A 9,777-nucleotide genomic window follows, 5' to 3' on the forward strand; every position below is an offset into this window, starting at 1 on the left:
GACTGCTCTGCAGCTGCATATTGTAAGCCTCAAAGCCACTGATCAGAAACAAAAGCAGTAAGTCAGTAACAGCTTTACAGAAACGTTCTGCTGGAGTGATTATGTCTGTCAAAATACTTGTGTAAGGGAAAGATTGATTACTGAACATATTTCATGTCCCTTTCCCCCTAGAAAGCCCTGCAAGTGCTTGCATCTTCTCCTGACAACAGCTAAAGAAACCTTTGCCAGAGGTGTAATTAAGACCGTATAAACAGTGGAACAAGCATGAATCCTGTTCAAATAGTTAGGCATCAGTTACAACAAAAAGCCAGAAGCAGTCATATTTTTATCATCCGTTATAAAAAAATATTTCCCAATCAGTGTTTCAATACAGTTAAAAGTTAAAAACCCTCTACATTACTAATAAATTAAAAAACCCATATCTCCAACCATCTTGTAAGAAAGTAGGTAAGTAATTTAAACTCTTAGTTTACATAAATTAGCACAGAAATGTGTATTTGAACAAGTGCACTGAAAACAGATATGCCTTCTTTTCTTCTGATATCTTTTATTTGAGTTATTAAGTAACAGGAAAGCCTTTATATTCTTTGATGACCTTGAGAGTCTGCTTACACTAAATGGTCAATAGTCAAACCCCAGGAGAATATTTCACCAGATAGACAATGACAAGAGGGAGCATGAAGGACAGTCAAATGCTTTGCAGCCTTATTACAGTAGATTTTAACATTCAATTTCAGCGTATTTACTACCAGGAAGGGATGAAGGTAATATATTTATACTGCAAATCACATGAGTGAAATTTGATGGGTTGATAGGATATTTTTTTTTTTTTAAACCTATTAAAGTATCATTCTTTCACAGGTAGTGTGCAAGGCAACAGTGATGTACATGAATGGAAACAATACTCCTTTGCTTGACTGTGGATAAAACTCTTAAATACTGTTGGTGCTGTCCCTGAACCTCACGGAGAATGCTTAATGGATAAGATGTTCTAATCGGAGCTGACAACAGCCAATTAAGTGTCAGAAGAACAATCTGATAAGTAGGTCTTTATGTCTATAGGCATTTCCTGATATGTCTTAACTGTCAATCTGAATGTTAAACATCTCTATCTTTATCTCATTATTGACTGATTTATTAAAGGAGAATGCTTTCATCTCTTTTTTTGATTTTGGGGTTGCTCCAGAAAGAAGGAAAGGAAAATACTAGGAACAACTCTAAATTTGGAATAATAGATGGGGAATCCTAATTATAGCAAAGTCCTAATCTTCCAACTGAGCAGGCATATGGTTTGGTGACACCACTACCGTGCAGCTGCCCACACCATACCTTTTAAGAAATGGTAGACGCTCAGTCTAGAGGAGATCTGTTTCTTTAATAGGCGGAAGGATATCTGTGGACGTGCTAGCAGGCTGCTCTCTGCTTTCAGTGCTTCTTGCTAGTCATACAGAAGACAACACCTCACTGGATGGATCTCTTCCCTTCTTGTCCTCACCCCTGTCGATATCAATCACATGAACTATGCCAGGCTTCAGGATCAGGTCATCGGTCTCTATGTGGCTCCTGTTATCGTCCACCTCGGTGTACTTCCCTTTGGACGGCTGGGTAGCCTTACTGAAGACATCTTTAAAACGGCGCTTGAGTTCAACGTCTGGGCAATAGACGTACTCATAAAGAGCACCAGCAAGGACTGCTCCTATTATTGGTCCCACCCAATATACCTGCAAAAAGAGGTGGAAAAGAGACAGATATTAAGCCTCAGAGCAAACGAAGAAGCCAAGGTATCATAGAAAAGCACATCCCTTCAGACTGCACCCAGAAAGCTTTCTGCAAAATACCCTGGCCCAATTGTTCAACCTAACTCTGCTTTCCAGAGGTGCATAGTCACATAGTTCCCTGGCTTTCATGAACTGGGATAAAATCCGCCACCATACCAGTTTACATGGCAGAAAAGTGGAGCTACCATCGATTTCACATATGGTGACCTGGAGCTCAGCAATGAAGTGACTACTCTAAAATCACATATGAAATTGGCCAAAAGGCAGTCATTTAGACAGTTAATGGCATTGGTCCTAGGTCACCTTTTTCATTTTTCCAAGAGGCCTTCTCTAAATTTTCATCGCATACTGCCAGCTGTAGATAACATATATGGGCTGTTTGCAAGATGACACACAAAATAAACATCCATGAAGAAATCTGATTTTCTTTTTGCATTCTCACCCAAGGTGAGAATGAAATCTTAAGAAAACTTTCCTAGTGTCTGCACAAACAATTCTACTTCAGACTCACATTTCCAAAATAATCCAAATTTGGCTTCTGATCCCACAGAGCACAACAGACAGTCAGCTACCTGATTATCTAGTTTGAATACGAAAATACAACTGACAGACACAACTTTGTAGGGTACCTATCTATTTCAGCATGACAGGCAGCAGCTCTGTAACATTAGTAGGTGCAGAAACCCATGGGCTCCTGTCAATGGCATACCAATGTCACTGCACTGGAGAAGGAGAAAGGGCCATCTTTCCAAGTGACCTGGACAGTAGCTAAGCTTTTTCTACAAGTTCCTCCACGGTACATTTCCTTATTGTTTACCGCTTTAGTTATAAATTACAGGCTCCCTCAGAGTATGGGTAATTAATCTTGTGAAAAACTACAGCAGTTTTTCGTATGAACAAGCCGTTCACTGATAACTGGGTAAATCTGCCTCAATAGGATAACTCTTGGGAACAAAGTTACACATGGTATCGTGTTTGCAGAATTGGAGCCTTAGGGCCTGAAGACAATGCTTTTTCTGTTATTAGCTGCAGCGGGAGCAATGTGGGCTTCATACTTTAAAAATCAAGAAAATCCTTATATGCACTGTAATATGCAGCTCTTACAGTTCGCATCGAAAGCGTCCCTAGAAGTGCCTTCCCTGTCTTTAATTAGGGGAGGCTGAGCTGCAATCCATCTCTCCCTTATAAAATGTGAATTGTTTTTTTAATAAGTTCAATAGTGGGATGCTATAGAAAATGACTGCATCATTCACAATCTGTTTATCAAATTGTTTCCTGCATAAATACTCCTAGTTAAGCTGACGCTTTCAAATTGAAGCGGGTAACATCTGGTCTGGTCTGCAAAGACCAGGCTGCAACCCCTTCATCTTGCACTGCGGGCATTTGCTGAGGCAGGTTCTCCCCTGGGAACCAGATCACAGAGGGTCTCTGCTCTCATTTCATACGTCTGCCCCAATTTGCCGCAGAACCAGGTGAAACTTGAAGCCAACAGAATTACTTCCATAACTTCTCACCGGCATGACCGAGGGGTTTGCAATCTGCCTTGGAGGATTTTTCTTTCCGGCAGTTCAATTCTTTCAGTCTCTTTTTGTTTTGAACTCTTTGTATGATTTCCTTTCTACCCCAGCTACTACCTCCGCAAAACGGCCCCCGAATAGCAAGACGCTACTCCAGCGCGCTGCATACCGCACCGCAGTCCTGGGCAAGGCGCATAGTTCTACCAAAGCTTGTGGCAGGTCAACGCCTGTCTCCCTCAGTGATGGTCTCTATGGGACGTACTGGGATAGATAACTAAAAGCAAATGATGTATGAAAAATCCTGATAGCTATTCGTCGCTACGGTGAAGGAAGCACGAAAGCAGAGTTACCCATTGGTTTTCCCATCTCCCCATGATGACAGCAGGTCCAAATGATCGAGCTGGGTTCATACTGGCACCAGTGTAATTGATCTAAAGCAGAGACAAAATGTTACCTGTTATTAAAGCCTTGGAGGTGGTTACTTAATTTCAGCTAGTCCTTGTACTACTGGGACACCCTGTTTTTTCATGGCTTCTAATCTTAACAGCAAGTATTGTCACTCTCCTGAGTCTTATCACAAAATTAACAATGTCATCACATAAACAGGCAGAAAAGCGCTGATGCAACACCCTACCCAAGGGGACCCTCCTGCTATTTCAAAGGGTTTTGGCATGGATCCATAAAGAATATAGCAGCTATATAGCTATAGCAGCCATAAAGGCCACAGAAGTTTCTATTTACTTCTGAAGTAGTCATAAAGGGACAAGGGGTCTATTTTTTTAAAGAGAAGCCATTAACTTACAGCAAATAAATGTCCAATTGCAACAGAAAATCCAATTGCTAAAGCTACTGAACCAGTGACATCACTTCGTTTTGAATCACAGCTGGCAAAAATAGTAAAAACCAGCTGGAATGTAATTATCAATTCCACCAGGAGTCCATGGCCAGCGGAAAGATCCCTGTGTACCTGGAAGAAGGGAAAGAAACACAGGAGATGAAGAAAAGGTGATTTTGTAAATCAGAAAGCCACCGGATACATTAATTGTATTTCAATGAAAGGTATTTTAAAATGGTACACAGTGAAAGACAACAGTGAACTTTCAGAGGTACAGATTCCCCCCCGCCCCCCAACCACACTTTTATCCCTTTTTTTTTTTAATTAATTTTTTTTTTAAATTTTATTTTGAGAGCCATGGAAAATTACTGCTGGACTGAGAACAGAAGGCTTAACAGTAACACCCAACAAGAGCTTCAAAGTTAGATTGCAGAAGAATAGTTTATTTTTGCACAGGGATTTGCAAATGCTGCACTTCCCCTTCACCATTTTTTTTTCTTGGGAGCACTGTAATTTACTATTCAATTATAAATTCATTAATTAGCCCTGACTTAATTAATTTAAATTTCAATTAAAAATTAAGCAGTGTGCGGCTCAAGTGCATTTTTAATAAGTCCTGCAACAGGGCTAACTGATGGCATTCCTTATTAGTTTAGAACAAAGCTGAAATCTAAGCCACAATCTATTTCAAAAGTATGTCATTTTAAATTGATGTTTTTTCAATCCCCATCATAATGGCATAGAATTAATTTCCCCCTCCCCAGCCCATATAAAAATGGCATTTCATGCATATATTATTTAAATTGTGTATGTAAATTAACATTACCTGCTGTCATCAGATTTGGGGAAGTTCTAGGAAAAAGAACTTCTATTAAAAAAAAAGCTATAGATATTACGCTGCATAAACCCATCCTACGGAGAGCTTTAAGCCCTGTCTAGATGTTGTAAATAAACCAGCAAGCTCTTAAAATCTCTACTTGAGCTCTCTTTATTCTGTGTGACACCGATTACATTTTCTGAGGCTCTAAGCTAGTCTGGTTCAAGAGTCGGAGGAGAAGTGATTACCGCAGTGACTCCCAGGCCTCCTACCACGCTTGGTGGCGTGACGAGGTAAAGGATGCCTGCGCCCACGATGGCTCCCAAGCACTGGGCAAGAATGTAGAAGATGGACTTGGCGAGGCTGATCTTCCTCGTGCAGACCATTGCCACGGTCACAGCAGGGTTAATGTGGCCTCCGCTGATGTGTCCAAAGCACTGCACCATGGTTGCAATGCTGAGTCCAAAGCAGAGGGAGATAAGGACCATGTCTACAGGCAGGGGCTTCTCTGCTCCACCCCAGTTGATGGTGGAGCCGAGGCTGAGGAGGACAAAAATGAGCATGGCCAAAAATTCCGCCGAAACGGCCTTCCAGAAGGGCTGAGTCCAGACTCCTTTAAACGCCACCATGATGCTCTCACACTTACACAGACGTCCACACTTACTGAAACGAAAAACAAAGCTTCATCAGAAGTCACCAAATAAGCTTTATGCTCTCCTGTTCAGGGGTTGCTATCCAGCAGACTTTGGAGAGAAGGTGGCAATGCTGATCATCCTTGGGCTGGGGCAACCACAGACTGCACTCTCGGAGCAGACTGCCCTTAAAACCTGACCAGTGTACGAGCATCTGCAGGACACAAGGTAATTAATCACCCCTTGCGATAAGTCTGTCTGTACAGCTTCAGTTCACAAAAAGCAACCTCTGTGTCTTTTGAAATAAAAGAGTATGAAAATAAGTGTATTCTTCTACACTAGCTGACCTCTGCCTGAGTTAGAGCCTACAGAGACCCACCACTTCCAGTGGCCTGTTGACGATCATGCTCACTATATCAGTGGGTATCCTCTTTTTCTAAGCAAATCTGTACTTCTCACAAAGCAGGTGCGATAATTCAATAAAAAGCAGCATCTTGGTCAAACCCTAGTGGTTTTGGTAACAGCGTAGCATTGGGAAGTTGCCCTGGGAGATACAAGATAAAGTCTATTTGTTTGAACACTCACACAGACCAATATTTCAATTTATATTTATGCAAAGAGCAGTTTCTTCACTGTGAGTGTAGGGTAAAAATTGAATTCAGCCAGGAGAATAGATGCAATCCTAAATTCTGACCTTTAAATCAATCACACAATCAATAAAGCGTTTTCGTTTGGGCTAAGGGTGCTGAATAAGCTGTGGAATAGAGCAATATTTTCTGTACATGTGGTGTGTAGAACTCTGTGTGGCAACGAAAGAAGTGTCTCAATTTTCCTCTCTGTCTGGAGATGCTATTTATTAGTCTACACTGCCTTCCTGATGAGTTACAGTTTTGCTAGATGTTCAGATACCTACGAAAGTGGGTCACCAAAGAAAAGTTTTTTGTGGTATTAATAAATTAGGAGAATAAGCCAAAAGGGAAGCATTTTAATGAGTTTCTAAGGAATGCTAACAAGATTCTTCTCTAAAAACAAAAGCAAAAAAACTTCCACCCTCTCCAGAAAGTAGAAAACAAAAGAAAGACTATTCAGCTGCTACATTTGGGAACAGAATTTCAAGTGGAAGATGGATGAATTTATGCTCAGTTATCTAAGGTAACTGAGCTACAATGCATATTTAATACCACTTACATCAGAAAGAAGCATAAAAGGCATGTCTGCTCCTTTCAAGTTATTGCAAGAGGAATGGCCCATGAATTTCTTAACAGTTGCAGTGAGTTAGGGAAAGGCAATTTAATCCCGTGACTGGAGCAAATAACTTGTTTCCCTGTCTCATTTCTTATGCTAATTTACTGTGTATTTTGGATAGGTCATTTGAATTCTATCTCAGTTCTCTAGACTCTCAAATGAGAGCAAGAATTACATTATCTCCTGCAAATGGCTGTTGTAAAGAGCTCGTGAAGTGATCCGAGACACCTGAGCGGACTTGCTCCGCTAGAGAAGAATGGAAGACAGAACCTCAAAAGATAATATAAGTCAACCCCAAAATCTTTCGATTTTGGGTCAAACTCAAGACAAACGGAAAGATGTTTTTGTAAGATCTCATATTAACAGCCAGTTAATGACCAACTATCTAGACTAGACCTTTTGTTCAGAATGGCTCCAAAATCATTGCCTTCCCCAATGCTGAAGCTCACAGGTATTTGGTCTTCCTTACCTTTGAACCCTATGCCCAGATTCTCACTGAAACCTGAAGTCTTACTTCTGACACCCTTACTACTTCCTCACTAATGATTTATTTTAGTGGCCTGAGTAAGGCACAGGTGCTATACTCATACTAAGCAAAAGCGCATTTTCCCAGGGCACATCCCAGGTGAAGATTTCATATAGGGATGAAGCATATCCTGAAGCCCATGGAAAAGATCTCTGGATGCAGAGACAAGGGAAGCAGCACTCATCCACCCTTTCACCCCTAGCCCAGTTGGGATGCAACCTGGATTTCCCCAAGCTTTCGCTTCCTAAACAAACTGGAAGTCCTGGTGCTATATTCCAGACTTCTGCAAAATTTCCAGCCGCTGAGGACACTGTGTGGATAATGTAAGTTTTTGGAGTATGGGAGAGAGTAGTATGGTGACTCCTGACCTTTGTCCCACTGTGCCTGATCATCTCTTTCTGTATGCAGATAACAGTGAGATCTGCAAATTAATTACATTCCTTCATCCTGTAGAGGCGGACAGAACAGGGCATCCGTAGTTGGTATGAAAACAGTGCAGTTAGCTTCCTTCTAGTTGTGGAACATCTTGGAAGAACATATTAAGAATAAGTGGGCACACGTACGCAAGAGAGAGACAAGGAAGATCCAAAAGATCACACCTTCTACTGAACTGCTGATGGGCCTGTCTAGGAGGAGGCTACCCCTCACAAAGGGCAGATCTCATACTGTTACTCCAACTGAGACCATGCGCAATTAATTCAATCAACACTACTTACAGCCCTGAAAATGCAAAAATGCTGCACGCAAGCCAAAGGCGTCGTAACTCAAACACAAAAGCTTGCTCATCAACATAAAGAAAGTTTCTATTTTTCTAAAACAGCATTCTACGTGGAAAAAAAATCTAAATGGTAGAACTACACTGTCAGCCATACTTTGATAGTTAATGACCTAAACATCTATTTTTAATGCACGCATCTTTTTCTGAAGCAGTCTGTTTTTCCACAATTTCAACACCCAGCAAAATGCCCAGCTGTCATGGCCAAATTTTTCTTTCAAACTGCACACCTTTCTTCCCCACAGCAAAAAAAACCCTACAAATGTTAATAAAAGTTTAATACTGCGTTTGAGCCCTGAGACCAGGTTTTCACTTAAATCCAAAGGCTATCAGCAATTTAGAAATCAACACCATCTCCAACATCCACTATTTTTTCAACATGCAGTTAATTTAAAAGCTTGAGATGAGACAGAGAGGTCTGAAACAGAAATGGGACTTTCCAGCAGCTAAGATTTGCCATCAAAGTTGCAAAACAATTTTTTGGAGTAGTTGTTGTTCCTGGTTGCCTTAGATAAATACAAAATACCACAGAAAAACAGAAAGACACCTTCATGTTATGGTAACACGTTAATTTCTCACATGGCCACACTTGAAATTCTCTGGTTTGGACTACAAGATGCCACAGCAGACTGTGTCTGATAGGATGCAAGGTGGGATTTTACAGGTCCTGTTGCCACCAGGGCTGCAGGCATGATTAAGGCTTCAAAGCCCATGACAATATAAATAATAACAAAGGCTTCAGTACAAAAGTCAAGCAGTATTTTAAAAAAATCTTCCTTTTCTAACTAATAGCATTTCAAGGAGCAGAGCAAATAGCCTGGACGCGGGCTCACAGCCAGCCACTCCACACGACACCAGTGTCGCACAAAAGTTTTGTGCGTGCAGTGGCTATTTACAGTGGCATCTCCGCAGCAGGCGCAGCTACTCCCCGACCTGTGCTGGCACAGCCAACTGTCGCTCAAATGGACATTGGGCACCCGCTTGCCAGCTTGGAGGGGGGGTGATGGGTGGTGAAGATGGGGGGGGACAGGCTACCGTTGCAAAACAAATACACCATGTCAGGGCTCGCTTATAACCATTTCGCCTCATTTTCCAATACAATGTTGAATGAGTGACCGCCATGGGTACCTACAGGAGGTGGGAAGGGGAGGTTTGGGAGCCCAATACGACAACTTTTTGGTTGGGCGGGAGCTGGGCTTTCTGCACACATGTCTCTCTGATGCAGGACTAAAAGTGGCGAATAAAACAAAGTTTCAGGGTGCAGGAAAAGGGGGGGGGGAGGAAGATGGGGATATTTGCAAACCTCTGCAGCCCTTCGCACCTATAGTGTTAAAACCTAAGGATGACTGAAAGGCTCCGGTAATGCCTTTCAGGGGAGGGGGAACCCCGTCCCCTGCGGAGCCATCCCTCGGTGCAAAACACCGGGAAACAGCAGCAGCCCCTCACCCCTCGCCGGCGCAGCGAAGTCCGCCCGGCTGCGCGCTCCTCCCGGCACCGGACAACCGGGGAAGAGGGAGGGAAAGATAACCCCGCGGGTGCGGAGAAGGGGCTCCCCTCCCGGAGCCGCGCACCCCCCTCCCCGAAGCTTTCCCCTAAAGTTAACATCGGTTTTGGGCGGGCCTCCCCTTCCCTCTTCTCTCTCTCCCTCCCTC

The 9,777-nt window shown here is 42.4% G+C and overlaps 1 protein-coding gene across 1 annotated transcript in view; it reads right to left on the reverse strand.

Annotated features, from left to right (window-relative positions):
• Positions 1–434: 434 nt before the first annotated feature.
• Positions 435–9,777, reverse strand: part of AQP4 (aquaporin 4) — a 9,575-nt gene continuing 232 nt past the window's right edge. Inside the window, exons 2-5 of the mRNA XM_009886639.1 lie at positions 5,196–5,610; positions 4,098–4,262; positions 3,646–3,726; positions 435–1,721 (exon numbers count right to left, since the gene is read on the reverse strand). Of these exons, the coding sequence (XP_009884941.1) occupies positions 1,443–1,721; positions 3,646–3,726; positions 4,098–4,262; positions 5,196–5,576 (906 nt within the window). The 5' untranslated portion in view covers positions 5,577–5,610 and the 3' untranslated portion in view covers positions 435–1,442. The remainder of the gene's footprint in view (positions 1,722–3,645; positions 3,727–4,097; positions 4,263–5,195; positions 5,611–9,777) is intronic.

This window comes from Charadrius vociferus, unplaced genomic scaffold (assembly GCF_000708025.1).
Source record: "Charadrius vociferus isolate BGI_N301 unplaced genomic scaffold, ASM70802v2 scaffold45, whole genome shotgun sequence".
Taxonomy (NCBI): domain Eukaryota; kingdom Metazoa; phylum Chordata; class Aves; order Charadriiformes; family Charadriidae; genus Charadrius; species Charadrius vociferus.